At 44.4% G+C, this 17202-nt stretch overlaps 1 protein-coding gene across 6 annotated transcripts in view; it reads right to left on the minus strand.

The window, feature by feature from the left end:
* LOC134337619 (E3 ubiquitin-protein ligase arkadia-C-like) overlaps nt 1–17202 on the minus strand; it is a 162100-nt gene that overhangs the window by 41836 nt on the left and 103062 nt on the right. For all 6 annotated transcript variants that reach the window (XM_063032795.1, XM_063032793.1, XM_063032794.1 and 3 more), the window contains one exon: nt 15207–15327. In XM_063032795.1, coding sequence (XP_062888865.1) covers nt 15207–15327 — 121 coding nt within the window. The remainder of the gene's footprint in view (nt 1–15206; nt 15328–17202) is intronic.

The following is a 17202-nucleotide window of genomic DNA, read 5'->3' on the forward strand; positions in this document are numbered from 1 at the left end:
CCCCGGCAACAGGCAATAGGCAAAGCTGAGGACTTGGGGCCTTGCCTTCCGGAGATTCTCGACCGCACAGCAGCAGCAGCAGCAGCGAAGCAGGCGTTTCAGAAGTTTCTCCAGATGTTCCTCCGTGCTTCTTCTCGTCTGTCTCCATCAAATCAGGATTGTGCACGGCATCCTACTTCACAAATACAATATTCCGCACAAATTTCCCCACGTAATTGAAAAAAACATTTGAGTACAACTCCTCTGCTCAACCAGCGGAACTTCAGTGTGGTAGGGTAGGCCGTGTCCAATATTACCTTCGGACAAAAGAGTGTCAAATTGCCGATGGTTGAGTCCCTTGGCTCTAATAAAATTAACCATTTTGATTACTACATCCTTGACAGTGTCCATTTTCAGGCTCCTGCTACATAACGCCTCGGTGTATAATACAATGAAAATTCCAGAATTCCTGCTCTGGATTCTTTATCTGAACTTTCTCTCTGAGTTTCGCAACAACGCCTGCCTTTTTCCCAACTATGGACGGTGCGCCATCTGTTGCCACACTGACAGCGTGACTCCAGTCAACCCCCAGTCTGTCCAAGGCCTCAACGAGGCTGGAGAAAACGTTGTTTGCCATTGTGGTGTTCGTCATGGGCACCATCTTCACAAACTCCTCGGTGATGGTCAAAGATACATCAACACCACGAATAAATATTCCCAATTGAGCTACATCAGTCACATCGGTGCTCTCATCAATTGCAATAGAGAAGGCAATAAATTTTGTCTGTTTGATTGCTGGAAGCAGGCTAATAAAAATTAGGTGCAGTTGTGTAGCCTACATTTACAATTTGTTTCGTTAGGTCTATATTTGTGTCTGCTAATGTTCAATTTCAAATGGTTTATTAATAGAAAGGGTGTGGCTTCCAAAACAATCTTAGCCAAAATAGCATAATTTTTTCTCTCTCTCATCACAACTTTCTTGTAGCCTACGACTGTCAGTTAATACCAATTATAAAAATAATGCTTGCTAGACAATCTTCTTCATAAGAAATGAAATTCGTAAAGTGAAACACTTTGTAGTTATAGCAGAGACTGAGACACATGAGAGCAGGTTGAAAAAACGAAGGAAACGAAAGCTGTGGGAGCACGCTCGCGTGCACAACTGATCCAGCCCGCATGAAGTCGCATTTTGCCCAATCCGGCCCCTGACCTAAAATGAGTTTGACACCCCTGGTTTAGGGAAATGGGTAAAGAAGTGGCAAATGAAATACAATGTTGGAAAGTGTATGGTCATGCACTTTGGTGAAAGAAATAAATGGGCAGACTATTATTTAGATGGGGAGAGAATTCAAAATGCAGAGATGCAAAGGGACTTGGGAGTCCTTGTGTAGGATACCCTAAGGTTAACCTCCAGGTTGAGTCAGTGGTGCAGAGGGTGAATGCAATGTTGGCATTTATTTCTGGAGGTATAGAATACAAGAGCAGGGATGTGATGTTGAGGGTCAATAAGGTACTCGTGAGACCACACTTGGAGTATTGTGTGCAGTTTTGGGCTCCTTGTTTTAGAAAGGATATACTGACATTGGAGAGGGTTCAGAGAAGTTTCACGAGAATGGTTCCAGGAATGAAAGGGCTACTGTATGAGGAATGTCTGGCAGCTCTTGGGCTGTATTCCATGGAGTTCAGGAGAATAGGGAGGGGGGGGCGATATCATTGAAACATTCCGAATGTTAAAAGGACTGAACAGATTAGATATGGCAAAGTTACTTCCCATGGTAGGGGAGTCTAGGACAAGAGGGTACGATTTCAGGATTGAAGGACGTCCATTTAGAACAGAGATGCATAGAAATTATTTCAGTCAGGGGATTGTAAATCTGTGGAATTTGTTGCCACAAGCAACTGTGGAGGCCAAGTCATTGGGTGCATTTAAGGCAGCAATAGATAGGTTATTGATTAGCCAGGGTATGGGGAAAAGGCAGGGGAGTGGGGATGACTGGAAGAATTGGATCAGCCCATGATTGAATGGTGGAGCAGACTCGATGGGCCAAATGTCCTACTTCTGCTCCTATATCTTATGGTCTTATATACAGAATTAAAAGGGCTAAAACCTGACTGACATTTGCAGCTTGAGTAAATCGCGCTTGTGAGAATAATGTTACAAGATAACTAATGTGCTAACCGTGGCATAGATACAAGGAACAAAGGAGCACTTGTAGCATGAAACAGCTGGTCAAGGGCAGCGGTCCCCAACCACTGGGCCGCAGACCGGTATCAGGCCACAAAGCATGTGCTACCGGGCCGCGAGGAAACGATATGATTTGGCGATATGAGTCAGCTGCACCTTTCCTCATTCCCTGTCACACCCACTGTTGAGCTTGAACACACGCGAGGTCATTACCCACACGTCATCCACGTCAGCGAGCTTGAGCTTGCAGATGACGACGGGCTGAAAAGTATGTTTGACATAATACCTCTGTTGGCATTCCAGATCAAAGTCAAGGCTAAATATCCTGAGATAGCCACGAAAGCACTGAAAACGTTGCTTCCATTTCCAACACTTTTCTGTGAAACGGAGTTTTCTGCAATGAATGCAATGAAAACTAAATAGTGGAATAGACTGGACATAACGAACCCCCTTCGAGTATCGCTGTCTCCCATCACCCCTCGATAGGACCATGTTGTTGCAGGAAAACAAGCCCAGGGCTCCCACTGATTTGGAGATATTGGTGTGTTGCAATGATTTTATATGTTCATACGGGGAAAATATGTGCTGTGTGTTTAATATCCAAACATTACTTAAAATGTTATGATGCTATTGACTTACTTATATAACCATATAACAACCACAGCACGGAAACAGGCCATCTCGGTCCTTCTAGTCCGCTACTCTCACCTAGTCCCACCGACCCGCACTCAGCCCATAACCCTCCATTCCTTTCCTGTCCATATACCTATCCAATTTTTCTTTAAATGATAATATTGAACCTGCTTCTGCCACTTCTACTGGAAGTTCGGTCAACACTTACTTCAAGCTCCCCAGTCCTCCCCGATAATTAACTTATCACTATATTCATGTGAGGAAAATATGCGCTGTGTGTTTAATATTAAATTCGTTAAGATAAACACTTTTAGTAATGAAATTGAGCGTATTAGCCACTTATCACCTATATTCCGGTCGTGATTAACACCCCCCCCCCCCAAACAGAATCGCCAAAAATGGTTTGCAGAGAAAAAAGTCGGCAGGTACACGCATGCGCACTGGTGCCCGCACAAGGCTTCATGGTCCAATTCCCCAAACGATACTGATGATGATTGGGAAATAATAATCCAACAACTGTTTTACCTGTTTTACCACAGTCCGGTTCCCCACCCCCATATAGTTCTTGCCCCGGTGCCTCAGTCGCCAAGTCGACAATCATTGCACCGCCATCCTCCAGAACGGCTGGGAAGCCCAATACCTGTTTCTGCCCACATGTGTAGTCAGACTGGACCCCTGAACAAGGGCCATTAGTTTTACCGGCACCAATATATACTGAGTATCAACTGCCCGTGAGGACCGTTCCTAACCCATAATCCAGAGTGGCGGGACATGCACCTACTATGCAAATCCATAAACCCTGGGCCCCTTCCAAACTCTGTGGTATATTGAATGCCGCCCCTGACAAAAAGGTCGACCCCCAAGGGTTTTGTATTATTTAAGAACTGTCCTGACTATTTATTCCACTAACTCCTGAGATTTGTTCCCCCTAGCTAAGGCTGCCCTTACTCCATCAGACATGATTGACCACTCAGCTCGGACAGGCAACTATGACCGTTAATCGCGACCAGGCAAACCGAGCCACGGATGACTGAAAATATATTGGACACCTTATCCCACATTCTGGCCCCTTCCATAGATGTAACTAAGGTTTTGGAATGTAAACCCAGGAAAGATGAGACCCTTGATGATTTCCCAGAATGCTTTAACACCGTTTATTCTGCATGACTGGGACACAGCAGTGAACCAGTCCCCACAGTACTGTGCTGTCCTCCTCCAAGCCCTGCCCAGCAAGGTGGCAGACAAGGTTAAGGTCAACAATATGAACTAGTCAGAATCCACTCAAGTACAACTTAATCGGGTTGTGAAGGCCTTTTGGGATAGTTCTGAAAATACCCCCCTGACCAGAGTTAAGACGGAGTATGTGCAACAAAGGAGACCCACTTTGCCCATTCGCCAGGAGGAAGTCAGAGACTCCCATGGGATCCTTACTCACAACAGAATTACTCACCTCCTAATGCCATGTCTCTTGGGATGAATGCTACAATTGTGGCCGAAGGAGACACTGGCAGCGGGATTGCCCTGATGGCCAGCGGGGCCAGAGAAACACACCTCAGTCTGGGCCTCGCCAAGCCCCCTTTTCTGCTCACAACCCTTTTGTATGACAGACTGCCTTCGAGATGGCCATCCTCACCAACAATCCAGCTTATGAACCCCTCTTCACCCTCACTGTCAGTGGACATCCTTTACAATTTATAGTCCTTGCTCCTCCATACAAGTCAATTGTCAGTCAACCCCATCTACCCCTTTCTGATAAGACCGTGTCCCTCCAAGGATTTGAAGGTTCCGTAATTACATACACACTTACCAAGCCCCTTCCCACTTCCTAAGCATCCCAAAAGGAAGTTGAGTTCACTGACTGTGGCATGTAGCAGCAAGGGATGTACTGTGAGGTCTGGGGTTGCAAATCGAATGTGCCAACAAGGACGTATCGGTCTCTGGCCCAGTTACAATGCGACAGTGTCCTAATTTTGCCGTCCCACAGAGGTGGGCACTCAACCTGGACCCTGCAGTAATCCCATCTCCTGCCCCTCGAGACTCTTTTACTTTGGCCTGCGATTCTTCCAGTAATAATTCAGAGTTAGAATCCTTCTACTCCACTCTATTGCAGCAAACTTTCTCTGTGCGGGAGAGATTAAGGGCCCGCAGAAACTGCTCTTTTGGTAGCTATTGATCCAACCTTGTAGAAACAGTCCCACCTCGCTTTTCCACATATCATCCTTACTGTTGTGCCTCATCACAAACCAAAGGATCTAGGTTTTCTAGCCCACATCCTTGTGGACCAGGCTAACCTTCGGTGCTTTACCATCCAAGGTTTTCCCAAAGGAATCATTCACTACTACCTCGAACCATTTACCTTGACTGGCGTACTTACTTGGCATTGGTCCACTGCTCCGAAGAGTGATGTGAAACCTGAACTATGCAGTAAAACGGAGGTGGGAAGCATTAACATTGACCCTGTCCATATTGCCACGAGGGAAGGGGTAAAGTTACCCGATATTCCAAAATATCCACTCAAACCCGAGGCTGTGTCTGGTATTGAGCCCATGATCCGGTCTTTCTTACTGCAGGGGATCCTAGTCACATGCAACTCCCTGCAACACTCCTATTTTCCCAGTGCAAAAGCCCGGATGTTCGGAATATCGCTTAGTCCAAGTCCTTGTGGCCATTAACGATGTGGTTGCACCTATGTGGTTGCACCTGTAGTACCCAACCCAGCCACCATACTGAGTTGCGTCCCATCTGACACCTCAGTCTTTTCCCTTGTGGATTTGCAAAATGCCTTTTTCTCCATCCCAATAGCCAACACATGCCAATATCTCTTTGCCTTTACCTATAAAGGACCCGCCTACCTCAGGACTTTATTCACTCTCCCACTCTCAGTGTCTGCTGTCTCAACTGACCACTTTCACACTCCCTGAGGGCTCGACGATAGTCCAATAAGTTGATGACCTTCTGATAGCCAGCTCCAGTGAGGAAGCATGTTGGAAGGATACTAAGCCCTTCTGAATTTCCTACATCACTGTGGCTACATTGTTCCTCCCTCCAAAGTCCATGGCACTCAGACCTCAGTGAAGTTCCTGGGTATGCTCATCTCTGCTTCTGACAGATCCCTCACCTCAGAACTCATAACCCCCATTGTTAATACCTCATCCCCCACCACACTGACTCAGATGCGTAAATTCCTGGGCCTTGTCAATTTCTGCCACACTTGGATTCCTGCTGTTGCCCTGCTCACTAAATCCCTCATCCCTTATTCCGTGCCCAAATGCGAGACTCCCTTTCAACTCTCAGAGCAGACCCAAGAGGATTTTGCTTCCCTCAAGCCAGCCCTGATATCGCACCCCTCCTTGGGCTGGCCCCTGTATGATCGCTATTTTGCACTCTATGTGACAATCAAGGACAGGTGAGCCACCGCTGTCCTTTCCCAGAGCCATGGGGATCGACGACCTGTCGCCTACTTCTCCAAGAAACTCGATCCGGTAGCTTCCGGCTTACCTCCCTGTGCTGATATTCTCCCTGCAGTATATGATGGTTCTGGCCGCGAGTAACATATCTTGCACCAGCCAGTGGACAGACTCGCCTCTCATGCCGTAGTTGCCCTGATGAACATCTGCCAAACTCAGGGCCTTATGCAGGCCTGCCACACTAAATATGAGGTCCTTCTCCTATAGAATCCCCTTCTCCATTTTTTTCCCCTGTGCTACTGTGAACCCAGCCACCTTTTTAGAATGCCCACCTGAGTGACAAGATTCACCGCCCCTTGATTGTGTAACAATAAATCACCAATTGACAGAAGTCCAATTTGACATGACTGACGTCTCACTTGCTAACCTGGACTTAGTCTTCTATGTAGATGAGAGTTCCTTTATAGACAACCAAGGCCAGCGCCGTGCAGGCTATGCGGTTGTTTCCGACGTAGAAACCGTGGCATCTGCTTCCTTTCTTTTTCCTCACTTGGTGCAGCTAGCTGAACTCTTTGCAATCACTAGAGCATGCATCCTAGCCACTGGGAAATTGGCCAATACTTTTACAGACTCTAGATATGCCTTTGGAGTTGATCATGACTTCGACCAACTTTGGAAAGCTGGGGGTTATGTCACCTCCTCTGGTATGCCCATCACTAATAAAATTTACATTGACAACCATCTTGGATAGGTTAGGTGAGTGGGCAAATTCATGGCAGATGCAATTTAATGTGGATAAATGTGAGGTTATCCACTTTGGTGACAAAAACAGGAAAACATTATTATCTGAATGGTGGCCGATTAGGAAAAGGGGAGGTACACCAGTCATTGAAAGTGGGCATGCAGGTACAGCAGGCGTTGAAAAAGGCAAATGGTATGCTGGCATTCATAGCAAGAAGATTCGAGTACAGGAGCAGGGAGGTACTACTGCAGTTGTACAAGGCCACACCTGGAGTACTGTGTGCAGTTTTGGTCCCCTAATCTGAGGAAAGACATTCTTGCCATAGAGGGAGTACAAAGAAGGTTCACCACATTGATTCCTGGGATGGCAGGACTTTCATATGATGAAAGACTGGATCGACTAGGCTTATACTCGCTGGAATTTAGAAGATTGAGGGGGGATCTTATTGAAACGTATAAGATTCTAAAGGGATTGGACAGGCTAGATGCAGGAAGATTGTTCCCGATGTTGGGGAAGTCCAGAACGAGGATCAAGGATAAGCAATTTAAGGATAAAGGGGAAGCCTTTTAGGACCGAGATTAGGAAAAACTTCTTCACACAGAGAGTGGTGAATCTGTGGAATTCTCTGCCACAGGAAACAGTTGAGGCCGGTTCATTGGCTATATTTAAGAGGGAGTTAGATATGGCCCTTGTGGCTAAAGGGATCAGGGGGTATGGAGAGAAAGCAGGTACAGGGTTCTGAGTTGGATGATCAGCCATGATCATACTGAATGGTGGTGCAGGCTCGAAGGGCCGAATGGCCTACTCCTGCACCTATTTTCTATGTTTCTATGTTTCTGTCTGTCTTCCTTCTCAATTGGCCGTTACTAAATGCTCTGTACACACTAAAGGTACGTCTGAGACTGACTGTGAAAACAACAGAGCTGACTCAGCCGTGAAACAAGCTGCCCTTACCGCAGCACTGATTGTTCCTCAAATGACGAATCTCCGGGGAAAAACTGAATCCACAGCTTCCAAATCAAAGGGTATGCCTGGAATTGAGGATGTGCGTGTTTTACAGAGAGACACCTCTGATAAAGAGAAAGCCACCTGGGAATCGGCTGGATGTTTTTACTCACTGACCGAGAACCTCTGGCTTACTCCTGCCCGTCAGGTCTACGTACCTGAAACTACACTGGGCTATATTGTAGATTTTGTGCATACCAATACTCACCTTGGCAAGCAGGGAATGGTAAGGCAATGTTTGGAATCACGGTGGAACTCGGACCTGGAGAAAGTAGCAAAGAATGTCGCCAGACGATGTCTGATATGCCAAGAACATAATCCAGGAAAAGGCACCCCATGTCCAAAGGAATATACCCCATTGCCAACATAACTTTTCTGCTAACTACAACTCGAGTTTATCGAATTACTGCGCATGCACTGTTTTAAGTATTGTCTTGTAATTCTTGATGTTTTTAGTAGATGGACTGAAGCAGATCCCACCACAGATAACAAAGCCGATATCATGGTGAGTACTTTGATGAAAGAAATCATTCCCAGATTCAGGTTGTATCTGACAATGGCCCTCATTAATACTCAACTATGTCAGCCTCTGGGTATTAAACAGACATTCCATTGCCCCCACAGACCGCAGGCTACCAGCCCGATTGAAAGGGATAATGGGATGCTGAAAAACAAATTGGTTAAACTCAGACAAGAAATCGGTCAAAATTGGCTCAAAGTGCTACCGATAGTCTTGCTCCAGATGAGAACTCGTTATCAGACCAAACATGGTTTGTCGGCGGCCAAAATACTGGCAGACTGTTAAGAACCCCTTGGAAGGCTGCCTTGCTGACCCCAAAATTACCTGAAATGGACCTGAATCACATGTTGAATGAAATAATAAGGTATATCCTGGCACTAACCAAATCCCTCCAGGTGTTGCATTCGCAGGTGGAGGTGGCCCACCGGGAAGGAGAGGAACTGGAAAATGAACATCGAGTTCACCCAGGAGACTTTGTTCTAGTAAAGAACCACCTTAAAAAGAAGTTTGAGCCTCGCTGGAAAGTATCCTACCAAGTGTAACTGACCACTCCGACGTCAGTCAAACTATAAGGCCTTCCGAAATGGATATATCAAGGACACGTCAAACATATGCATTCATGACTAAGCTATTACTGCCTATACTTGTAATCTTAAGTGATTGTATTGTAGTAAACACCCTCCTGTTGCTTTGCTATAGTTATGCTGGGAAAATGACTCATCTGCCTGCTGGGTGTGTGTAGCGATTCCTCCCCATGGGAAGATAGGGGTTCCCCTAAAGCCATTCCTCTGAACAGCAGTGAACAATGGTCATTCTGAGCCTTTTCTAATGGCACTCGGACTAGTGAGGCCCAAAATTGCACGAGTGATGCAACTGGAGACTGTGGATGCCACTGCTTTGATGGTTGGTACATTCGTCCTCCCTGGGAAAAGCTATCTGATGACATCATGGCCCTCCACCATTGTCAGATCTGACCAACCAGGGAATACTATCTGCTACTGTAATTCAAAGGTAAGGGGCCTTACTTTCTGGACAGTAACACTTGTGCCATTTATGTAACAGCCGAACCACCGCGCCCCTGAATGGAACTCAATGGGTTTGCAGGGAAAGGGCCTACTTGTGGCTCCCAGGAGAGAGAGCTAGCCAATAGGACACCCAACAAGGGAGCAGAAATTGGAAGGGATGCTGCTTCCTGGCTTACCTTGTACCCCAAATGCAAATGCTGAAAACCTTGGACCAGCATCCTTCCCTCCAACGGCAAAAGTGAGGACCTCACAGCTGGAGCGCTTCTGGATAGTAGCTTTCCCCTTCTACGGGGTGGTCCGCAATTCAAGGGAAATCATCAACCTGGTCGCAGTTTTAGAGGAGATGGCCTGCTAAGACCATCTAGGACCTGCTAAGACTACTGCTAAGACCATGGATGGCATCCAGGATCAGGTAAGGGTATCATCGCTGAAATGATGGCGCTACGAGAGACGGTTTTACAGAACTGAATGGCTGTCAATTTTGTTCTGACCAAAAAAGTAGGTGCATGTACCGTTATTGGACAAGAATGCTGCACCAACATCTCAGATGAATCAGAGAACATTACCTCTCTCTCCGTTCACATTCAAAAGTAGATAAATAAAATCCAGAAAATCGGGGCCGACCTACATGGCTTGTTGCATGAGACAGCTGCTTTGCATAACCACTAATCAAGGGTGGCTGCAATAATCAGAGTACGTATGTGACAACGAATGTTTAACAAGCAGCCCCAGACAGTGCTCAGGGCTCACTTGAATATTGATTTCCAGGCTTTATGAGCGGGGCTCTGTCATATCAGCTGAGACACAAGCTTGCCAATAAACAGTATGTAATTTTAAGTAAACTGTGTTTAACAATTATTCCCTTGGTCTGAACCTGAAGCCCGCTGGTAGAGAGGCAGATCGAAATTCTGAGGTTATACTCTTTGCTCCTCGACTCACCCACTACAGGAGACACCCTCTCCAGATCCACTTTATTTAGGCCTTTCAATATTTGGTTGGTTTCAATGAGATTCCGGCCCCCCAACCCCTGTTCTTCTAAACTCTGGTGAATACATGTCCAGAACCATCAAACATTCCTCGTACATCTCGTACATTAGTACTTTAGTTCCCAGTATCATTCTCATGAACCTCCTCTGGACCCCTTCCACTCAGCACATCTTCTCTTAGATAGGACACTCTAAACTGCACACAATAGTTCAAGTGCAGTCTGACCAGCTGCTTATAGAGCCTCAGCACTACATCCTTGGTCTTATACTCTAGTCCTCGAAATAAATTCTAATGAATGCATTTGCCTTCCTTATAACCAACTCATCCTTTAGGAAATCCTGCATGAGGACTTCCAAGTTCCTTCGCACCTTTAATTTTTTAAATTTTCCTTCCATTTAAAATATAGTCTACACCTTTGTTCCTTCTACCAAACTGCTTGACCATAAACATCCCTGCACTAGATTGATTAACTACTTCTATGGCTATTTTCCCAATCTGTCCTTCTGAAGACTCCCTTAACATAACCTACCCCTCCACCTATCTTCATTTCAGCTGCAAACTTGGCCACAAAACCATCAGTTCCGTCAACCAAATCATTGGCAATAACGTGAAAAGAAACTATTCCAAAGCCAACTGCTGCAGAACATCACTAATCACCAGTAGCCAACCAGAAAAGTATGTTTATGCTGTGTTGGCCTTCATTATTTGGGGAATTCAGTTCAAGAGGCATGAAGTAGCTCTATAGAACTCTGCTTATTCCCCACCTGAAGCATTATGTTCAGATCTAGTCCATTAAAGGACGCATATGGATGCAGATGGGATTTACCAGAAGTATGTGAAGAGCAAGAGGATAAGATGTGACAGAATAGGACCAATCAAGTGGACAGTGGAAAGTGTATATGGAACCGGAGGTGGTAGCGGAGGTACTTAATGAATACTTTGCTTCAGTATTCACTATGAAAAAGGACCTTGGTGATTGCTGGGATGACTTACAGTGGACTGAAAAGCTTGAGCAAATAAACATTAAGGAAGAGGACGTGCTGGAGCTTTTGAAAAACATCAAGTTGGATATGTCACCGGGACTGGACGAGATATACCCCAGGCTACCATGGGAGGCGAGGGAGGAGATTGCTGAGCCTCTGGCAATGATCTTCACATCATTAATGGGGACGGGAGAGCTTCCTGAGGATTAGAGGGTTGCAGATGTTGTTCCCTTATTCAAGAAAGGGAGTAGACATAGCCCAGGAAATTATAGACCAGTGAGTCTTACTTCAGTGGTTGATAAGTTGATGGAGAAGATCCTGACAGGCAAGATATATGAACATTTGGAGAGGCATAATATAATTAGGAATAGTCAGCATGGCTTTGTCAAAGGCAGGTCGTGCCTTACGAACCTGACTGAATTTTTTGAGAATGTAACTAAACACATTGATGAAGGTAGAGCAGTAGATGTCGTGTATATGGATTTCAGCAAGGCATTCAGCAAGGTACCCCATGCAAGGCTTATTGAGAAAGTAAGGCATGGGATCCAAGGGGACCTTGCTTTGTAGATCCAGAATTGGCTTGCCCACAGAAGGCAAAGAGTGGTTGTAGACAGGTCGTATTCTGCATGGAGGTCAGTCACCAGCAGTGTGCCACAGGGACCCCTTCTCTTCGTGACTTTTATAAATGACCTGGATGAGGGAGTAGAGGGATAGGTTAGTAAATTTACTGATGACACAAAGGTTGGGGGTGTTGTGGATAGTATGGAAAGTGTCAGGGGCTACAGCGGGACATCGATAGGATGCAAAACTCGGTTGAGAAGTGGCAGATGGTGTTCAACCCAGGTAAATGTGAGGTGGCACATTTTGGTAGGTCAAATATGATGGCAGAATATAGTATTAATGGTAAGACTCTTGGCAGTGTGGAGGATCATAAGGATCTTGGGGTCCGAGTCCAAAGGACACTCAAAGCTGCTGCGCAGGTTGACTGTGTGGTTAGGAGGGCATACGGTGTACTGACCTTCATCAACCATGGAAATAAGTTCAAGAGCCGAGAGGTAATGTTACAGCTATATAGGACCCTGGTCAGACCCCACTTGGAGTACTGTGCTCAGTTCTGGTCGTCTCACTATAGGAAGGATGCAGAGGAGATTTACAAGGATGTTGCCAGGATTGGGGAGCATGCCTTCTGAGAATAGGTTGAGTGAACTTGGCTTTTTCTCCTTGGAGCGACAGAGGATGAGAAGTGACCTGATAGGGCACTGATCGTGTGAATAGTCAGAGGCTTTTTCCCAGGGCTGAGATGGGTAACACGAGAGGGCACAATTTTAAGGTGCTTGGAAGAAGGTACAGGGGAGATGTCAGGGTAAGTTTTTTTTACGCAGTGGTGAGTGCATGGAATCGGCTGCTGGCGATGGTGGTAGAGACGGATACAATAAAGTCTTTTAAGAGACTCTTGGATAGGTACATGGAACTTAGAAAAATAGACGGCTATGGGTAACCCTAGGTAATTTCTAAAATAAGTGCAAGTTCAGCACAGCATTGTGCTGTAGGTTTTCTATGTTTCTGTATTTCCATGATGTTGTCTGGGTTATAGAGAGCACATCTTATGAGAAAAGGTTGACGCTAGGGCTTTTCACTTTAAGAGTGAAAGAGATGAAAGGTGTCTCGGTAGAAGTGCATAGGATGATAAGAGGCATTGATAGAGTGGACAAACAATGTCTACTTCCCAGGGCAGAAATGGCTGATATGAACGGGCATGTTTTTTTTTAATATACACATGTAGTGGGTGCATCGAGAGTGTAGCCAGGAGTGATAATAGAGGACATCTGAGTAGCCCTTAGATAGCTACATGGATGAAAGAAAATGCAGGGCTATGCAAGAAAGAAGCATTAGATTGAATTTGTAGTACGTTAGATCGGCACAACATTGTGGGCGAAAGGGCTTAAAGTGTGCTGTACTGCTATGTTCTAACACAAGCCACTAACATCAGTGGTAGGGAATTTATTAGAAACCATCCAGAAGGACAGGATTAAATTACACCTGAAAATGCTGGAATCAATTAAAATGAATCAGCATAGCTTTATTAAGGGGAAATCTTACTGGTACAATTTGAATTTTTCTGACATACCACCAAGATATGTTGACAACGATAGGGAGGCTGTTGTGTGCACAGGTTTCTGTAAGGACATAACATGATTCTACATGAAAAACAGACCCACAAGATTTCAGTCCTGGGATCAAAAGCAAGTGGACAAATTGTACCTAAACCACTGGAGGTACACAGCATGCTTGTTTCTTTGTTTATTCATTTAGAGATACAGCTTGCAACAAGCCCTTTAGCCCTTCAAACCGCACTGCCCAACAACCCACTTACTTAATCCTACCCTAATCACAGGACAATTTACAATGACCAATTAACCTGCTAATCTTCTACATTTTTGGGTATCAGGGGAAACCTGAGCACCTGGAGGAAATCCACATGCACATGGTAAGGAATGTACAAACAGTCTTACAAAGGATGCAGAATTGAACTCTGAACTCCAATTCCCCAAGCTGTCATAGTGTCTTACAAACCGCTACTCTACTGTGGTGCTCCCTAAGCACAACGCAATTGTTGATGCCGTAAGAGGGAGAAGCTGATGGTGAATCGTTTTTGTGATGTGAAGCCTGTAACCAGGAGTGAACTACTGGAATCAGAGTTGGGAGCTCACTGTCTGTTGCATACATCGATGCTCTGAACATGGATATTAGAGATATGATTGGGAAGTTTGGAAATAATATTGCTTGTTGGTGGTGACCAGAAGAGTCTAAGAATAATATAAATAATAGAAAAAATTCTTCTGAAGCCTTGAGAGATGCAGTCAGAGGTCCATGAGGAATCTGGGCTAGGGTTTAGATCGTTTAGGAGATAAGCAGAAATATCTTCACTCAAAGGGCAATAAATCTTTGGAACGTCCCATTCAAGAGGACATTCAAGGCTTAGTCATTCATGACATTCATAACAGGGTTCTGGATGTTACAGTAACAAAAAGGGTATGGGGATAGGGAATGAAATTGTTGCTGAGGAACAATTCAATCTATTTCAGTGGAGTAGAAGGCTCCAGGAATTATATGATCTGATATTGTAAAAGCTAAACTTCTTATTAAGGAAATCATTATGGGAAGTTATTATCCAATTTCACATTGATAAACATAGGTCCAAACACTACAGGGGAATGGGGGTATTTTTTGATTATTCCCCCAATCCATATTCAAATTTTACAGTCAAGGTTTTGCTCATTACTAATTCACACTTAATCCTCGGTACATGAACTTCTCCAACACAGCCCAACTCCTGGGATTTCTGATCATGTGATCACTGGGCTGTGTAATTTGGACCTATCGCTAGAGACAAAAAATTGTGTGATTCAGATCAATTCCTCTGGTACAAGACAGAGTATAGACCTAGTACAAGGTGTATAAGATCATGTGGTTCTCCTAATCCTGGTGATATAGACAGTGTTATTCTGACCTCTCCAACAAGCTCATCACATACATATCCAGCCACGCATTATATTTTAAACGACTGCAATGTTGCTTTCAATGTAATCAGATGTCAAATAAATTAACATTAAATTAATAGAAATTACTGTGTACTAGCATTCAGAACAAACTTTTTTGAATGGACTGGGAAGTTAACCTGAACAAAATTCAACTGAAGCACACGGGTAAATACTATCTTCAAAGCATTTTTGTCTTACCATAGGAACAGATGGAGCTGCCATGGAGACCAGGTGTAGTCTAGGTGGGACTAACTGGTATCGATGCAGGTGAACGTGACCCGAGTGATACTGTGGGAAATTTGATGTCACTCTCTCTTCCCTGTAAATCCAGATACAGAGATTAGTAACTATACCAACAGAATTAGCTCTCAACACAGATGATCAGCTAGAAAAGTGGCCCCATTAATGGTAAACATCTTTCAATCAGATAAGTACAATGTACAAGTAACTGCCTCCAAAATTGGACAGGGTGGTGAGGTGGGTGTTTGTCACACTGGCCTTCATCTGTCAGGGCACTGAATATAATAGTTGCAATGCTACGCTGCAGCTGTACACTATCTTAGTGAGGCCATTAAGAGTATTGCATAGTTTTGGTCACTTTGTTATAAGAAAGATATCATTAATTAAGAGTGAAAAAATTTACAAGAATTTTGCAAAGACATGAGGGGCTGAGTTATAGGGAGAGGTTGAACAGACAATGACAGATTCCTTGGAACAATGGACACTGTGGGGTGACCTTATCATGGTGTATAAAATCACGAATTACATAGAATATATAGCATTTCCCGGAAAAACGCCAAAAAGAGGGCATATAATAGACCAAAAATCAGTGGGAAGTTAAAGGGTTTGGAGGCTTTTAAAAACCAATAGAAGGCAATTAAAAAGTCATTAAGAAGGTGAAGATGGAATACAAAAGTAAGCTAGCCAATAATATTAAAGAGGATACCAAAAGTTTCTTCAGAAACATTGTAAAAGAGAGGTGAGAGTAGATATCGGACCACTGGAAAACGATGCTGGAGAGGTAGTAAAGGCGGTCAACAAAATGGCGAACAAACTGAATAAGTGTTTTGCATCATTCTTCACTGTGGAAGACGCTAGCAGTATGGTGGAAATTCCAGGGCATGAAGTGAGTGAAGTTACCATCACTAAAGAGAAAGTTCTTGGGAAACTGAAAGGTCTGAAGATAGATAAGCCATCTGCACCAGATGCTGTACACCCCAGAATTCTGAAAGAGGTGGCTGAAGAGATTGTGGAGGCATTAATAATAATCTTTCAAGATTCACTAGCTTCTAGAATGGTTCCACAAGAAGGGAAAATTGCAAATTTCATTCCACTCGTCAAGAAGGGAGGAAGGCAAAAGAAAGGAAGCTATAGGCTAGCTAGTCTGACCTCAGTGGTTGGGAAGATACTGGAGTCAATATTAAGGATGAGGTCCCGGGGTACTTGGAGGCACATGATAAAATAGACCGTAGTCAGCACGGTTTCCTCAAGGGAAAATCTTGCCCGATATATCTGTTGAAATTCTATGAAGAAGTAACAAGTAGGATAGACAAAGAAGAATCAGTTAATGTTGTGTACTTGGATTTTCAGAAGGCCTTTGACAAGGTGCCACACGAGGCTGCTTAACAAGCTATGAGCCCAAGAAAGATTATAGCATGGATAAAGCAATGGCTAACTGGCAGGAGTAAAAGAGTAGGAATAAAGCAAGCCTTTCCTGGCTGGTAGTCAGTGACTATGTTCCACAGGGGTCTGTGTTGGGACCGATTCTTTTTATGTTCTGGTCAATGATTTGGATGATGGAATCTGCAAAAGATAAGAAGATAGGTGGAGGGACAGATAACTTTGAGGAAGTAAAGAGACTATAAAAGGGCTTAGATTATGAGAATGGGCAAAAAAATGGAAGATGTAATACAGTGTCGGAAAGTGCATGGTCATGCACTTTGGTAGAAGAAATGAAAGGGTTGACTGTTTTCTAAATCAAAAGAAAATACAAAAATCCGAGGTACAAGGGGACTTGGGAGTCTTTGTGCAGGATTCCCTAAATGTTAATTTGCAGGTTGAGTCTGTGGTGAGGAAAGCAAATGGAATGTTAGCATTCATTTCAAGAGGACTAGAATATAAAATCAAGGATGTAATGTTGAAACTTTATAAAGCATATGTGAGACCTCACTTGGAGCATTGTGAGTAGGTTTGG

The sequence above is a fragment of the Mobula hypostoma genome, chromosome 24, assembly GCF_963921235.1.
Source record: "Mobula hypostoma chromosome 24, sMobHyp1.1, whole genome shotgun sequence".
Lineage (NCBI taxonomy): Eukaryota > Metazoa > Chordata > Chondrichthyes > Myliobatiformes > Myliobatidae > Mobula > Mobula hypostoma.